We start from the raw sequence: 18,345 nt of genomic DNA, 5'->3' as shown, positions 1-18,345 counted from the left end.
GTATTGGTATCTTTAAGCTGGACATAAACTCTCAATAATAATTATTATTTCCCTAACCAGCCTGTTCCCAAGTATCAGTTTTAATCTGTGTTATCATACATCAGGTATAATGAGGTTATTCTTACTGTTTTAGTATTTCTTCATTAAAGCATAATTTCTTAACCAAGTTTAGCCTTCGGAAATTTTACATTAATTAGTGGAATGATTTCTGAATTTTGTTCCAGAATTTTTATGCATATGTATATATGTCTTATGCATATGCATATAGGATTAATGCATAAATGTACTAAGAATTTTCCCAGTTATGCAGTTTTAATATTTACAATTAATTCTTGAGACTGAAAAGATGAATGTCATGTGTTACACTTGAATTAGTAGAGAGGAAGCCAGTTATTTACATTGAACTTGGAAGATCTTTTCATCCTTCTAATAAATTTCATTTTCTCACTCTTGGTATAAAAAGCATTTGATGTTTCAGTTCTCCAGATTTTTCCTCTTAATGTTGTAAATGCTACTGTTGTCACCTTTATACATTGGTTTACTTTTCTGCATGTTCCACACTTAAGTTTGAAAAAGTCCTTTGTAATTTATCCAAGTGTCATTCAACATGGTACTATAGCCACCTGCTAGTTGGATGTATGCTTATATGATCTTAAATTTTTATTTAATTTTAAATTTTGGTGGACATTTAAATAAATTATATTTGGTTGCTGTGAAAGACAATATTATAGAGTAGTCAGGGCTTTGATTTTTAGAGTTTATAGTTAGACTGGTGAGATCTGGAATTCATTTCTTCCGCTCATTAAAAGTGTGCCCTTGGTAACCTAGTTAACCTGTTCACACCCAGAAATGGGAGTAATAACAGTGCTTACCTCATAGTTTTGTTTTTATAAATCAGGTCAGTAGCATGTAGCAAACAGTAAATCCTCAGTTTGTAAATATCATCTACTGAATGCCATTTTCCTCATCACTGTTACTATTATTGTTGATTCTAAATCTTCTGTTTTTTCAGATTTATATATTTTCCTTTTTTATATTTGCTGCTGTTAAAAATATATCATTACTTTGATAACCTTTTGGAATAATTTTTACCTGTCCACAAAAGCATACCTACCATGATAAAATTTTGAATATTTTTTCCTTATGCTGTTGTTTCACTTAGTAAGCATTTATTGGGTTCCCACTTTGTGGTGTTTCGTTTCTTAAAGATGAAAAAGATCAGTGCTATACCCTCACCCAATTACAACTGGTGAGGTATTCTTATGTTATAAATATGCGTGTACATGTTTCCAAGGTTGTATAATTAGTTCTTCTTGTGACAGGTTTTAGAAATGATTTCATGGAAGGGGAAATATTTGATCAAGACCTTAGAGGATATGATGGTATTAAACAGGATATAAAAGGTTGTAGCAAAAGTTTAGGGTTACAGCAAAGCCTTCTAGGTAGAGACAGGGTGCAAAAGCAGTCATGTATGGGAAATATATATGTGATTACAGAAGAAAGAAGAAATGGGTGCCCTTTTCCTTGTGTATCTTTAAAAATGTTTTTATCCTCACCCATACATATTTTTATTGCTTTGAGAGAGAGAGGAAGGGAAAGAAACATCAGTGTGAAAGAGAAACATTTGTTGGTTGCCTCCTGTACAACCAGGGATTGAACCCGCAACATAGGTATGCACCCCAACATGGGATTGAAACCACAGCCCTTCAGTTACGGGATGACACCCCAACAAACTGAGTCACACCACTCAGGGTTCTTTTGCATCTTTGAAGTTCTGTGAATTACCTCTTATTATGAAAATGTTAAGATTTTTAAGAATACATTGATTCTCTGATTTTTAAGAATACTTTGATTCTCTGCCCTGGTATTTTTTGCATAACTGAATACTGTTGTCAGCCACAGTACTACAGTAATTGGTTCTTTCCTGCTAACATTGCATCCACAAGTTACATGAATTTGTAGGTATTTTTTCCTCTAACAGGCATCTTACCTATGCATTAAGGTTTTAATCTTCTCTGCGAGTATTTAGTGTGTGTGCACCCCTTTAAATTGCACACCACAGGGATAATTCCTTGGAATCTGAAATCCCAGTGAAATCAGTAGGAGGTGAATCCATCTAAATAGTTGTTTTTCTTCATCACCTGTATGTTTTTCGAGAGTGTTTTTTTCTTCAGTAACATTCTCCTTTTGATCCCACCCTTTCTCTCTCTCTCCATCTGTGATAAGACTGTAGAAGCATCCAGGAGAGTGAATATTTGATTGGTTGCCAAAATAATACTGTATAACAAATAAGTCGTAAAACATTAGTAGTAAAACCTCAGAATTTATGTTTATGTGTCTAGGATAGTAGATTAGGCAGCTCTACCAGTCTTGTCTGGGTTCTGTCATCTGAGTGTCATCTGAGTGTCAGCTGACTGTCAGCCTATTCAGCTGATCTGGGAAGATGCAGATGGAGAACTGGGTGACTCACTCAGCTCTGCTCTGTGTCTTTAGTCTTACAGTGGATTAGCTTGGGCACATTTTCATGGCAGTGGTGGAATATAAGAGCACAAGTTGAAACGTAAATTCTCCTTAGTCTATGTTTGCTGATACCTGCTAACATCTTACTAGCCACAGTAGATAACATGATTATGCTCAAAGTTAGTGTGAAGGCCTTTAAAGGTACTTGACAATGGGCATTGATAGAGTGTGCCTTAAAGAACTGGGGCTATGGTTGCAGTATACCACAGAGGAGCGGCTAAATTAAACTGGGGATTAGGGACAATTTTTCAAGTGTGGTACACTTCGAACTAAATTTTGAAGGAATTAGTTGAATGAAAGAAGAAACAAAGACATATTTGGCAGAGAGAACATCAAATACAAAGGCCCAGACGTGTGAAACTCATTGTGTGGTCAGCTGTCTGCAGGCAGTTTGACATGTAAGGCATGGAGAAAGGATACACAGCCAAAAAGAAGGCCAGAACCAAAGACAGAAGCCAGATTTCAAAGACTTTTCATATAATAAGCAAAGAGGTTTGAAAGTTGTAGGATTTTGTGATGCTTCTAAGCCTATAGAACTAAGCTTGTTAATTACTATATTATTGATGCTAATTATTATTAATATTTGTATTTGCTATTACAGAGCTAGTCCTTATGAACATATTTAATAATATACAGACTGGTAGTTGGAAGTTACATAGATGTTTTATGAATATTTTTAGTGCATTGGAAAGACTGTACGAGTTATTTTATTAAGCTTCTATAAATATAGATTGAACTTTTCATAGTGTAACTTAGAGATTAATATTCCAGTTACATGATAGTGTGTATGAACATCTATAAAAGATTGTTACTACATACCCCAAATTTAAAGTTGTAGAATATAATGTAGAGTAAAATCAATAGGTTGTTCATTATATCCAGTATGTTATTAGTCCAATACATATTTTGTGTTGGCCAAAAAGCCCATATGTTTTTTCAATAAAATAAAAGACACATTTTTCATTTTTACCAATACCTTTATTGATTTGGATATTTTGAGTTGACTGTCTCCTGCGTGGTATAACATTGATCGTCTTCAACTAATATCTTGATTTGATCACTATCAACTTAAACTGGTCTATCTGACCTTGGAGCATTGTCCAGTGAAATCTCCAGCATGAAACTTCACAAACCACTTCTGACACATTCTGTCAATCAGTGCACCTTCTCTATATACTACACAAATCCTTTTTTGGTGTTACAGTTGCATTTTTACCTTTCTTGAAATAAAGCAATAATGTGCCAAAAACGTTGCTTATTTTATTCTACCTTCAGTATTAAAATGGCTTCACAAAAATTCACCAATTTTGGTAAGTTTCTTTTAAATGCATGCTGATATGACAGCTGTCACAATACAAGGTAACAAAGTTTTTTCAAATTAAGCTAAAAACAACTAGGCACTCCTAGAGCCATCTCATGGAAAAAACCAAAACAAACTTTTTGGCCAACCATAATTAAGTCTTAATATCTTTCTCATGTTAATCACTTTTTTATCCATGTTCTGGAGAACAGACATAAAATGCATTTCTTCTGGGCATACTAAATTTCATTCTGATTTCAAGAAAGTTGTGTATAGACTAGAGATAAACTTTTTCTTAATTTTCTCAGAACAAAAGTGACTGATCTGTCTAGTTTACATATTCTAGAAAGACAGTTGTCTTATACACTTTCTGATGGAAACTGAAGGCCTTTGTGAAGGAGCAAATGGAATGTATTATGTACTACAACTGGAATATATTATGTATTTTCCTGTTGGCAGTCATTAATACTTGCAAAATTAATTTCCAAGTTTCTTAATTGGTAATATAACAACTTTGCACTGTTCTTCATATTTTTAAGTTTACAGGTTGATTTAGTCGGTGTTATAGTATATGAGACTGAAACTATTGTTTTGGGGTGAAAAATTAGATCTTAGAAATACAAGTACATTAGGAAAGAATATATTTACAACACTGGTATTAATTATTACCAGGTGGTGTTTTAGAAGGGTATTTAAGGAAATGTAATTAAGTTATAATTTTGGCATAAGTTTGCTTTATTTAAAAGTGTTGGGGAGAAGGGAGTTCTAGTCTTTACACTTTTTGTACACTCTGGTGAATGTCATATCAATCTCAACAAAAATTCTGGCATTTTTAATTATTAGGAAATTGCATGAGTTGGTTCCTATCAGAGTAAAATAATTTCCCTTTATGATACGGTAATTTTATGGCAGTATAGTGCAAGTTTTTGACAAGGTGTTCTTATGGACAAAATCAAGAATTATAGTAGAGACAAAACAGCCTGATAGGTGGTTCAACAATTTCTAGCACGCAGAGCATTGACCTGTTGTCTCAAGGACATCTCTTAGCTACAGGTCTTACAGGCTGGTGATTTGTTCAACACTTAGATGAGAGGTTTTCATTAATTTATTTGAAAATTTTGGAACCTTTATCTTCAAATGTTACGTTGGGCAGGTCCTCAATATATAAACCAAATAAATGCTGAACTTCTCTGATTCAAGCGAGAATTGGAAATGGTGATGGTTGGAAAGGTTTCCCAAGGACATGCCATTTAAGTAGACAAAAGGATGAGAAGTGAGGAGTCTTAACATTGAAGACTTAGAGAGGATTCATGGTTTCTTCAAGTAGATTAGTCATTGCCTTGAGCTGGGCATGGGGATGTGCATCGACTGTAAATGGGCAGGAGGCATTGTTTGGAATGATGGAAATGTTCTAAAACTGGATTGTGGTGAACATGTGATTTAATGGTATATAAGCAATATGTCAATAAAACTGTTTTAAAAAGATACTATTTAGCTGAAAACTATTTAAGCAGCCTTTTTTCATATTTTTGGAGATCCATCACAGGTAAAAGAGATTTTCTATTTCATTTAGTTGTACATGACAAAACTAAGCATAGTGTGTGAAAGTTAACACAGAAACATAATTTTACTTGCTGTTAAGGAATATCTCTCAAAAACGGGGAGAGACAGGCATAGTGATACTTCATTATGGGGTTTTTAAGAGGTTTAAACGACAATTTAAGTATGCCAGGCACATGTAAAGCACTCAAATGTTTGCTTTTCAAAGAAAAATAGAGATAAAGTACAAGTATGTGCATATGTATGTGTGTAATGTGTTTGTATGTATATAAATGTGTGCATGTGTAATTCTGAAAGAAAGCAAATGTGCCCAAATGATAACAATTGGTGATTCTATGTGAAGGATGTATAAGTATTTATTGTACTGTTACTATTTTTTCTGTTGATTTGAAATCTTTCAAAATCACAAAAGAGAAAAAGAGGAATCGTGGTTAGGTTGACAGGGTTGTGACAGCAGATTTTCTCAAATACTATGAAACAAATCATCATTCAGTACCTGAAATAGAGAAAACTGGATTTATTGTTTCTTGTCATGAAGAAAAGATTTATGCTGGTCATGCACAATGTCTTAGCAGGGAGGAATGCTAGTCTTACGTAGTTTTCGGGAACCACGGGGTTTAGGGATTGGCGCTGTTCTGGAGGTGGACATCATCTAGAAGAGGTTGCTCGGATGAGACTGTTGCACTCAGAGGGAAGTGTGTCGGAGCAGTGCTGCCCTGACTGATTTTCAGAAGTGAGACCTGCCACTGTTAGGTGATCCGCTGACCGGCTTCAATACTGGTTCGGGCACCGAGTGTAGAATTCAGTGCCTCACACAGAGGCCCACAACGAACAGTTGTTCAGTGAGCAGTACGTTTTGAGAAAACTGTTTGCTATTATTGCCACCATCATTATCTCATTGTTTAAAACTGAAGAACTTTGAAGTTGTAACACCTTAGGCTGCAGCTTATTTCAAACCCTATCTCATGTTAGAGCCACTTTCCTTAGGTCAGTATTGCCTAAATTGATTTTCAACGTTCTATAACCAAGTGAGTTTAGAAAAATGATTAGATACACGGTAAATACATTGAAAACAGAAAGTTTGTTTCTTTCTTAACTTCTTTGAGTGTCTAATATGGCAACATGTGTTGCGAATCTAGCAAAGACTAAAATATGAGGCATTTCCTAATTTCATTTAACTACAGAATATTTTTTATGGAGAAAGCCGGTTTTTCTGTACAGTATGCCTTATTCATTCATTTACTACTTTTCTGAATATCTGTAGATTGCAAAATTCTTCTATTTTTAAGTGACTTTCTCATAGCATGTAATTCTGAAGCTTCCTTTTACTATTACCATGGGCAAATCTCTTAACTTTATTGAACCTTTGATTACCAGTCCATGAAACATGCTTGAAAATTTGGGTGAAATTTGTGATTATAGTGTGTCTATATCCAATGTTACAGGAGTTATTTTTGACTGTTAAATTTCAGTAACAATAAGATAGTTAAATCCTCGTAGTCGTAGGTGTACAACATAGTGATTAGACACTTACATACTTTACATGAAGCGCTCATCCTGATAGCACCATAAATAGTTACTGTAATATTATTGTAATATATTATTATATCCCTATGCTGTATTTTATATTTCAATGATAGTTTTAATTGGCAGTTTGTACTGCTTAATCCCATTTGCCTTATTTCATTCCTTCCCCCAACCTCCTCCTATCTTTGACCTTCATTTTGTTCTCTGTATTTGTGAATTTCTGTTTTGTTTGCTCATTTATTTTATTTTTTACATCCCATATATAAATGAAATAATATGGTCTTTTGGTCTTTTCTATATCTGACTTACTTCACTTTGCATAATCCCTTCTACGTCCATCCATATTCTCACAAATGGCAAGATTTCATTCTTTGTTAATGTTTGGGTAATACTCCACTGTATATATGTGCCACATTTTGTTTATACATTTGTCTCAATAGACACTTAGGCTAGGCTATTTCCATATCTTGGCTATTGTAAGTAATGCTTCTGTGAATACAGGAATGCATATATGTCTTTGAATTAATGTTTTGGATTCCTTCAGGAAAATGCCCAGAAGTGGAATTGCTGGGTTATATTGTAGTTCTGTTTTCAATTTTTTGAGGAACCTCTATGTTGTTTTCATAATGGTTGTACCAGTTTACAACCCAGCCAATAGTGCATGAGGGTTCTGTTTTTTGCCACATCTTCTCCAACACTGTTGGTTGTTGATTTATTGATAATAGCTACTTTTACAGGTGTGAGGTTATAGCTCATTGTGATTTTGATTTGTATTTCCTTGATTATTAGTGATATTGAGCATTTTTTCATGTGTCTGTTGTCCTGTTCCTCTATATTCCTCTTTGGAGAAGTGTCTCTTCATATTCTCTACCCACCTTTTAATTGGTTGGTTGTTTTTTTTTATGTTTAGCAGTTTGAGTTCTTTATATAGTTTGGATATTAATCCCTTTTTGGATGTATCATTTGCAAATATATTCTCTTATTTAGTGTGTTTCCTTTTTTGTTTTTTTGATGTCTTCCTTGTATTTTTTATAGAACTAGAACAAATAATCCAAAAATTTATATAGAATTACAAAAGACCCAGAATAGCCAAGTCAATCTTGAGAAAGAAGGCCCTGTCTGGGTATCTCAGTTGCTTAGAGCATGGGGTTCAACACCTGGTCAGGGCACATAAAACAATCAAGCAATGAATTTGTAAATAAGTGGACCACCAAATCAGTGTTTCTCTCATTCTGTCTCTCCTCCTTCCTCTCTGAAGTAGAAGAGGATATGGGGGGATAAATGGTAATGGAAAAAGTATAATAAAATAATAAAAATTTTATTTAAATGAAGTCGGGAGGTATCATGCTACATGGTATCAAACTATACTACAAGGCTATAGTAATCAAAACAGCATGGTACTGACATAAAAACGGATACATAGGTCAATAGAACAGAATAGAAAGCCTAGAAGTAAAGCTACATCTATATGGTCAATTTATATGTGAAAAGGAGGGGAGAATATACAGTAGGGAAAACACAGTCTTTATAATAAATGGTGTTAGAAAAACTAGACAGATCCATGCAAAAATATGAAGATATACTTCTTTCTTATATACATAAATAAACTCATGAATTAGAGCCTTAAATGTAAGCTCCAAAACTATAAAACTTGTAGAAAAAACACAGACAATACATTATTTGACACTGTTCTTAACAGTTGTTTTGTGATATATCTTCTAGGGCAAAGACAACAAAAGCAAAAATAAACAAATGCAACTACATCAAACTAAAAGCTTTTGCAGTGCACAAGCTGGAAAATTAGTTATGCAAACCAATTTGCATATAGAAAACCAGGCTTTCTTTATATTATTTTGTTAATCTTAATCTTGGTAAATGAGCATTTAAACCTAATTTGTCTAATTTGTTAGTTTTTTGCTCCTTTAACATGGTATTGTAGAAGATGATTTCTAGCCAAAATGAAAAGCCTACCCTTTGCCTCTGATTGGATTGGTAACCTTGAGATGGTTGTTTCACTGCTCTGACCTTCATTTTTCTTCTTTTTAAAATAAGATGAATGGACTAAATCCTTGGTCCTTCCCTGACCTAACATTCAGTAATTGGTGTACCTCCCATCCGTTATCTTTTCTGTTCCTCTAACAAGGAGTGCTTAGAATCATATGCTTTGTGTTGCTCTTTATTTCAATTTGAATATCAGGATATTTGCTTGTTAGGACTATAAGATATATGAGAAAAATTGCTCTATGAATTGTTAGAATGAGTTAATATACATATATCACTTTTGCAAACTTCCTCAGATGCACATTTCATGCTTTGTGCTGTGATAATTCTAGGTGAGCTTTCCTAGGTAAGTCTTTGGTTTTTAAAAAATTATCTAATTTATATATTTCTCCTTCCCATTTGTTAAAAGCTGTTTCTCTTACACATTAAAAATTAACGTGTTTATTCTAGTATTTCATGCTGCCTCCTTTTCCCTGTACCACATTTTCCATCTCCTGATTGTGTTCTCTGTTTTCTTTTATATCATCTTTTTAACGTAGAAACCATTTATTAATTTATTATATTATATAGATTGGTTTTTGTATCCTTTCCTCATTTTTACACAAACTCCACCCCTTTTAAAAATGTTTTGTTCATTGATGATCCTCAGCAACTACAATAGTTCCTGAAACATGCTAGGTACTCGATTGATGCAATTGATGGTTGAGGAATTAATACCTATAAGTGATATAAAAGGTTTGGTCTTTTAAGTTTACTCTGTCTTAACTTTTATTTTACTTTAAACAAACATATAGATTTGTATTTTTCACATTGGTATTATAAATTTTCTATAACATGAATGCTAATTTTATAATCTTAAATTTTAGATGTTTATACTTATTTCATGCCATCTTACAAAATTCTGAAAAGATTCTCAAAGTTCACTTAAAATATATGTAAATATATACTATAGTAAAGATGTAGAGGGAATGGAGGTTGAAAAATCAAGCAAGCAATGAGAAAAGTGATCACTGCTAGAAAATCTTTTGTCCTAGGTATTGATATTTTAATTTACTTATCACATTGGCCTTTTTGGAGCCAATGTTAATTGAATTCATTTCTTCCTTCAAAAAACAGATGAAATCATAGAGCTGTATGAAAGTTAGAGGTTATAAAAATGGAAGAGTAAGGATAATTTGCATGTGTTTATAATTGTCTGATTGCCTTAAATGACTGATCGTAGTCAGACTTACGCACCTTTCCCCCTTTGGACACTGGATAAGTCATTCTCAACAACTACTGGTTAAGAATGACATAAACAGTATGATGTCTGTTTGCGTGAGCTGTCTAGTGCCAGGCTAGCCGACTACAGTTTAGTGGGGGCTCTAGTCTGCTATTCACTCTAAATCTGGTGAGCAGAAATTTCTAGGTGTTATAATGATACCTAGCCTCTGAAAGTCTAATCAAATAAGTGGTTTGAAGGGAAAAAGGAAACTTTCTTTTGGGGACAGAAAGTCACCCAGAGGCTTCTTACATGGCCTCCATTCCAAAGTAATGTCAGTTACCTGAGGTTGAAAAGCGTCTAAAAACCAGTAGTAACAAACAAAAAAAGTAACTCCCAGTACCATAGCTATTACTTAACCCATAGCATCCAGAATAATTAAACCACTTCAGACCTTATATCCAGTGGTTACGTACTGAAAGTGGCTCAGCGTCCGAGAAGACACACACGTGGCAGTAAAGGAAACGTCTCTCTGTCTTTTACACTTTGTCCTGAATGCTTTAAGAGCAGATCCTCTGGTGGGCTTTTCGTTCTTTTTGGCTGGCCTAGCAGGTTCTGCATCGCAGATGAGGTACTTTAAACCCAAAAGTGGACCCTTTTTTAAATACACTGAAAAAGAATAATATAAAATCCTATGAAAATATCTACAAGTACAAACACTACTTTTAGAATTTTTTGAAAAAATTCTTTAATGGCAATAGAATGTTTTCACATACAGGACCAAAAATAAATTGTAACCTTATTGCCCTTCCCTTACTTGCTTTTATTCACTTTGTCATTCTGTTATGCATTAAAAATCTGTATTTCTTTATAATTTCATGATTGGTATTCAGTTACTCAATTTAATAAATTTAATTTTCGTACAAAAATGATTTTCTTAAAATACAACTTTCTTATTAAAAACACAATTTTTTAGGATTTAAGAATTATAGCTGCTTTCATAGGCCAAAATCAAATATGTGAAAAGGCACCTTTTTTGTTCAAATTGAAGTACAATCAACATACAACATTCTCAGTTTCATGTGTGCAAAGTAATGGCTCAATATGTACGTACTTTGAGAAATGATCACTGTATCAAGTCTAGTTATCTGTCACTGCATGCAGTTACAAAATTTCTTCTCTTGTGATAAAATCTCTTCTCTTGTGATTAGGTCTTTTAATATCTACTCTCAGTGAGTTTCAAATAAGAATACAGTATTATTAACAATAGTTGACATGCTGTACTTTACATCCTGGTGACTTATTTATTCTATAGTCGGAACTTTGTACCTTTTGAGTCCCTTCATCCATTTTATATACACACCCAAACACAGAGATGTCCTCTGTATCTATAAACTTTGTTTTTTGTTTCCAAACATGAGGTCATACAGTATTTTTCTTTTTCTCTCTGACTGATTTCACTTAGCATAATGCCTTCAAGGTCTAAACATTTTGTTGCAAATTACAAGATTTCATTTTTTAATGACAGAATAGTATTAAATTGTGTGTGTGTTATAAATAAATAACATTTTTATCCATTTAGTCATAGGTGGACACCTAGGTTATTTCATATCTTAGCTATTGTAAATAATACTGCAGTGAACCTGTCAGTACATATATATTTTTGAAGGTGTTTTCATTTTGTTCATAGAAATACCCAGAAGTGGGGTTGCTGGATCATGTAGTGTACTGTTTTTAACTTTTTGAGGAACCTCCATGTTCTTTTCCAAAGCGGCTGCACCAGTTCACATCTCTACCGACTATCCACAAGGGTTACCTTTCCTCCACATCCTCACACGCATTTATTTCCTTTTTTGATAATATTCCTTCTAATATTCCTTCTAGGTGTGAGGTGATAATCTCATTTTGTTTTTGACTACCATTTCCCTTACGGTTAGTGATGTTGAGCATCTTTTCATGTACTTGTTGGCTATCTGTATGTCTTCTTTGGAAAAATGTCCATTTTCGGAGCCTCTGCCCATTTTTCACTGGGTTGTTTAGTTGGTTGATTGGTTTTGCTATTGAGTTGTATGAGTTTATTTATTTTGTGTATTAGCCCCTTATCAGATATATGATTTGCAAATATTTTCTCTCACTCAGTAGGTTGCCCTTTCATTTTATAGATGATTTCCTGTGCTCTGCAGAAGCCTTTTTGTTGGTGTAGTTCCACTTCTTTATTTTTGCCTTTGCTCTGGGTGTCAGGACCAAAACAGTCATTGCCAGGACCAGTGTCAAGGAGGTTTTATGCCTGTATTTTCTTCTAGGAGTTTATGGTTTCAAGTGTTACATTCAGGTCTTTAATCCATTTTGAATTAATTTTTGTGTATGGTGTGTGATAGTAGTCTGGTTAATTTTTTTTTTTTTTTGCATAAGGCTGTCCAGTTTCCACAACATCACTTACTGAGGATACTGTCATTTTTTTCATTGTATATTCTGGTCTTTGTTGTTGTAAATCAATTGACCATATATGTGTGGCTTTATTTTTGAGTTCTTTATAATGTTTCATTTATTTACATGTCTTTTTTTTAATGCCAATACCATCCCATTTAGATTACTGAAGCTTTACAATTGAAAAGGCAGCTTTAAGGTCATCTAATCCAATACTCTCCTTTCATTTCTGAGGAGCTGAGGTACCCAGAAAAGTTATTTATCCAAGGTTACAGTACTACTTAGCAGCAGAGTGGGCACTAGGACCAGGTTATCTAACTTCTAGTCCAATTTCTGTTCATTGTAACTGACTCCCCTTTGGGAGCTCATGGCCAGGATGTAGTTGGAACTCTAGCGGCCAGGCCAGGTATAGTCTTCGTAGTGGGTCATGGCCATTGAACTGTATTTGTTATTCTGGGCTCACGCCTCTGGCACCTTATTCAGCTGGGTGTTGTTGCTTCTCCAGTAGAGGACATGACTACAGAGAGATTCAGCTGGTAGCTTCTCCTCACCCACTGACCATTGTAAACTTCATCCTCAGTTTTACAGAATTATCTGCAAATGAATGGATAAATTCCCCATGAGCTATTTGTTTCTCTCTTTTGGAACCCGAGAACTGAAATACTAAGGGTAATTGTGTAAAAGTAAATGTACAAGTTTTATTCATTCTTTCTCTTAAAAGAAACTTTTCTGACTTCCTTTTCTTGTATAAAGTAAATCATGACTTTTTAGTATTAATTAAGATGATTTATTTGATAGACAATTATATGGAAAATCCCCTAGTCCCAGGGAAACTGGAGCAGTTGGTATTGCTAATAATTATATGCCAACATTGTGTGTGTGTGTGTGTGTGTGTGTGTATCTCTCAGAGAAAAAAGTTTCCTCATGTCATGAATAAAGTAACTTTTTCCTTCCATTTTTTAAAAACAAACTTTTTACAACTGATGATTAGATTTGGGGTAGTGAACAGACAGTACAATGTACAGATGATATATTATAAAATTGTTCACCTGAAACCTGTATACTTTTGTTAACCAGTGTCGCTTTAATAAACTCTAGATAAATACATACATAACACTGCATTTTTTAAAACTTTCAGCTTCTGTGGGAGAAATGCAGTTCTTTGTCCATAAAAATCATCCTTCTACTCTGTAATTTGAGAGAACAGTTTGTACTTTATTAAACAGATTATTATAATAAATATTCTTCACCTTTTCTTAGTTTTACAGCTCCTAGTATTGGTGTGATTAATTTTGTTTTTTTTTGTTTTTGTTTTTTTGTAGGTTTTCTTTAGGTGACGCTAGGAGGCCTCTTCATGAAACAGCAGTTTTGGTAGAAGATGTGGTACACACTCAGTTAATTAATCTGGTAAGAGCATATATAATGTTATTTGATATTTATCCTCTGCATTCTGTTTATGTTGGGATTGCAACTCAACCCTGTTTTCCTTAAAGATTGTATTTACATTTGGAATTTTTTTGTCATCTTATTGAAGAACAGTTTACATACAACAAAATTTAACCAGTTTCAGTGCATAGTTCAATGAGTTTTGACAACTTATTGTCATGTAACTACCAGCACAGTCATGGTATAGGCACTTTCTTCATCACAAAACATTCCTATATGCTGCCTGTGTAAATTAGGTTTTTCACTCACTCTCTAACCTCCCAATAAGAGGTTTTATAATCTGTATTCTATCACTATATAAGCATTGCTTTTCTAGAACTCTTTTAAAAATGTTTTTTATTATGAATTTTAGACATCAAAATACTGCACAAATAGTGCAGAGAATTCCTAGATACTCTTCAACTTCCTCTGTTAATACCTTACATAACTGTAGTACAATTATCGCAACCAGGAAATAATGTGGACATACTACTGTTAAAACTATCAACTATATTTGAATTTCATCAATTGTCCCATTAAAATCCTTTCCTGCTCCAGGAGTCAGTCCAGGATAAAACACTGGAGTTAGTAATCATGCTTTTGTCATCTTTGTAGTCTTCTCTGATCTATTATAGTTCCTCAGTCTTTTCTTGTCTTTCGTGACCTTGACACTTTTGAAAAGTACCAGGCAGTTATATTATAGAATCCTCTCCTTTTGCAATTGGTCTGATGTTTTGTTATGATTAGAACATGGCTCTGCTTTTAGGGGAAGAATACCTCAGAAGTTATGGATCTTTCTAAGTGTATTGTATGAAGAGGTTTATATTGTTAATATGTCTTATTTGTGATATTAACCTTGATAATTTGGTTAAGGTATATGCTGAATTTTTTCACTATAATAAAGTTACTTTCTAAATTTTGTTGTTAATAAGCACCTTATGAGAGATATTTTGTGACTATGCAAATATTGTTCTCTGAAAATTTTTGCCCATAAATTTTTAGATTAATTGGTACATTTTGTTCGAGACCATTATTCCTATGTAATTGTCTAATAGTGGTTTTCTGTTTCCTTTTTTACTTTTCTGTTTTTCAATTCCAGTTATCCTGAAAGGAGTAGCTATCCTTTATCACCCTTAATTTATTCAATTTTAATGTGTGCATGTGTGTGTGTACATATATGTGCATGCATATGTGTACACATGTGTGCATATGCACGTGTGTACATGTGTATATAACACTCTAATGTATACTTAAATATAATGTATACTTAAATATAATGTATACTTACATTTCATTTTTAGGGTCCTTTGCAATAATATCATTATTTTTATTGCTCATGTTGTACCAGTGATAGGAACTCTGTCATGTTCTATCCCCATTTTTTAAATCAGGTTTTTGATCTTATTTTCAGTATATAGGGATATTAGTCCTTTGTGGTATATGTTAATAATATGTATATTCTTGCAGTGTTTTAGTTATCTTTTGAACTTTTTTTAATTTTTAACATAGGCGAATACATTAATCACTTATTGCCTTTGGATTTTGAATCACAGTTAGAAAGACTCTTCCTTATACCAAATTCAAGAGGAAATCCTTCAGTCTTGCCTTCTAATATTTCCTTATACCAAATTCAAGAGGAAATCCTTCAGTCTTGCCTTCTAATATTTCTGTGGGTTTTATATTTGGCATTTAGATCCCTAATCCACCTGTAGATTATTCTTGTTATTGTGTAAGCTGTGGATATAGTCTTTTCTCAAATGACTACCCAGTTACACCATCACCCTTTATTAAAGTCTATTCTTTCTCTAAGGATTTGAGAGACCTCCTTTATCATATACTGAAGTAGCATATGCATTAGGGTATATTTCTGATCTTGTATTCTATACCATTGGTTAATTTGTCTCTATAAATGTGCTAATATGACATTTTTAATTATATAGGTTTTATAGTAATATTTTAAAGATTGTTACAGCTAGTATCACTTTGTAATTTTTCTTTTTTAGTGTGTTCTTGGCTATTCTTGTATGTTTATTTTTTTCCATGTAAATGTTAGTATTAAATTTTGTATATCCATAAAATATCTTATTGGTTTTTTTTGATATTGTATGAATTTATAAATTTAGCAAGAACTACATCTTTAGAATTTTGAATCAGTTTAAGAATAGGGGATGTCAAAAAAAAAGAATAGGGGATGTCTTTACACTTTTTCAAGACTACATGTTTCTTTCAGGAGTGTTTTAACGTTTTTCTTCTATAGGCTTCATATATTTCTTTTTAGATTTCTTCCTAAGTGTAATATTCTTTGTTGGTATTGCAAATGGGCTTTCTTTGTCATTACCATCATAGCTGAAAACTTCTGAAATTTACAGAAATACATAAGTGTATGAATTCAAGAATCTGAGCATACTGTCAACGTGGTAAACCCAAAGAAATGCATGTTCAAATTACTGAATACTAAAGTCAAAATATGTCTGAAAACAACCAGATTTTGCTTTACCATAGGAGAACAGTGATTTGAAACAACAGCAGAATTTGGTTAGAAAATAAGGGGACTAAAAGGAAATAGTAGTTCTGTGTTTACTATTTTGAAGGACCACCATACTGTTTTCCATAGTGGCTGTACCAATTTGTGTTACTACTAACAGTACACAAGGATTCCTCTTCTCCACATCCTCCCTAACACTTGCTGTCTCATTATCTGTTTGATAATGGCCATTCTAACCGGTGTAGGGTGATATCTCTTTGTGCCTTTTGATTTCCATTTCTCTGATGATTTGTGATGTTGAACATCTTTTCATGAACCTGTTGGCCATTTGTATGTCTTCTCAGGAAAAATGTCTATTCAAATCCTCTCCCATTTTTTAAGTTTGGCAACACTTTTATGTATGTGTTTTATTTGATTATTACTAAATCTCAGGAAAAGAGTGGATATTATTATTCCTAATTTGAATGGACAAATGAAGAAAGATAATTGGCCCAAAGTTACATGCTTGTTAAGTGGTGGGAATGAAACCAGAATTGAGGCTTCCTGACTCCTATCCTTTGTAATTTTAAAAATAATAATAATTATCATTATTTTCCTATAGTGTTTTATGAGATCCCTATAGATTTTGGATATTAACCTCTTACTAGATATATGGCTTACTAATATTTTCTCCCATTTCATAGGTTGCCTTCTTATTTTATTGATTGTTACTTATTTTTTGCTTGCAATAGCCTTTTAATTTGATAAAGTTTCAGGTGTTTGTTTTTGCTTTTGTTACTTGTGCTTTTAGTGTCATAGCCAAAAAAATCATTGCCAAGACCAATGTCAAGGAGCTTTTTGCCTGTTTTCTTCTAGGAATTTTACAGTTTTACATTGAAGTCTTTAAGCCATTTTGAGCTAATTTTTGTGAGTGATATACGAAGAGGGGTCAGTTTCATTCTGTTGCATGCAAATATTCACTTTTTCCCACACTTAATGAGATTGTCTGTCCCCCCATTGAGTATTCTTGTCACCATTGTGAAATATTAGTTGACCATTTATATACAGGGGTATATTTCTGGGGGTTTGATTCTGTTTCACTGGTCTGTGTGTCTGTTTTTATGCCAAAAACAGATACTATACTAATACTATACTATACTATACTATACTCTTTTGACTACTGTAACTTTGCAGTATGAAAGTTACAACTTTGTTGAAACTTTGTTTGAAACAAAGAAGTGTGATATTTTCCAACTCTGTTCTTTCTCAAGTTTACTTTGGCTATTCAGGATCTTTTGTAATTCCATATGAATTCTAGCATTCAATATGAACTCTGTGATTTTAAAGACTGTCTGTTTCTGTGAAAATGCCATTGGAATGTTAGTAGGGATTAATTACATTGACTCTGTAGATGGCTTTGTGTAGTATGGACATTTTAAAAATATTAATTCTTCCAATCTGTGGACACAGGATGTTTTTCCACTTATCTTCAATTGTCTCCATTTTTTCATTAATGTCTTATGTACAGTAATTTTCATTGTATTGATATTTCACTTCCTTGGTTAAATTATTCCTAAGGGTTTTTTTTTTAAGGTTACTTTGCATGTGATTGTTTTCTTTATTTCTCTTTCAGAGAGTTCATTCCTATTGTAAAAAAAAAAGCAGCTGATTTTGTATGTTTACTTTGTATTTGTCAACTTCTCTGAATTTATTTTTAGTTCTAACAATCTTTGGTGGTTATTAGGTTTTCTACACATAACATAAACTCATCTTCAAACAGAAACAATTTTATATCCTCCTGTCTAATTTGGATACTTCTTTTTCTCACCTAATTTGGCAGGAGCAAGATTGCCAGTAGTTTGATGAATAGCAAGTGATGAAAAAGAGCACACCCTTGATATGTTCTTGATCATAGAGAAA

At 33.2% G+C, this 18,345-nt stretch overlaps 1 protein-coding gene across 7 annotated transcripts in view; it reads left to right on the top strand.

Annotated features, from left to right (window-relative positions):
- The window catches only part of SUPT3H (SPT3 homolog, SAGA and STAGA complex component), a 482,255-nt gene that overhangs the window by 211,523 nt on the left and 252,387 nt on the right, over positions 1-18,345 (top strand). For all 7 annotated transcript variants that reach the window (XM_037054117.1, XM_037054109.1, XM_037054100.1 and 4 more), the window contains one exon: positions 13,859-13,943. In XM_037054117.1, the coding sequence (XP_036910012.1) occupies positions 13,859-13,943 (85 nt within the window). The remainder of the gene's footprint in view (positions 1-13,858; positions 13,944-18,345) is intronic.

This window comes from Sturnira hondurensis, unplaced genomic scaffold (assembly GCF_014824575.4).
Source record: "Sturnira hondurensis isolate 20B ecotype Veracruz unplaced genomic scaffold, ASM1482457v3 Scaffold0000880, whole genome shotgun sequence".
NCBI lineage: Eukaryota > Metazoa > Chordata > Mammalia > Chiroptera > Phyllostomidae > Sturnira > Sturnira hondurensis.
This window is presented reverse-complemented; position numbering and strand designations above follow the sequence as displayed.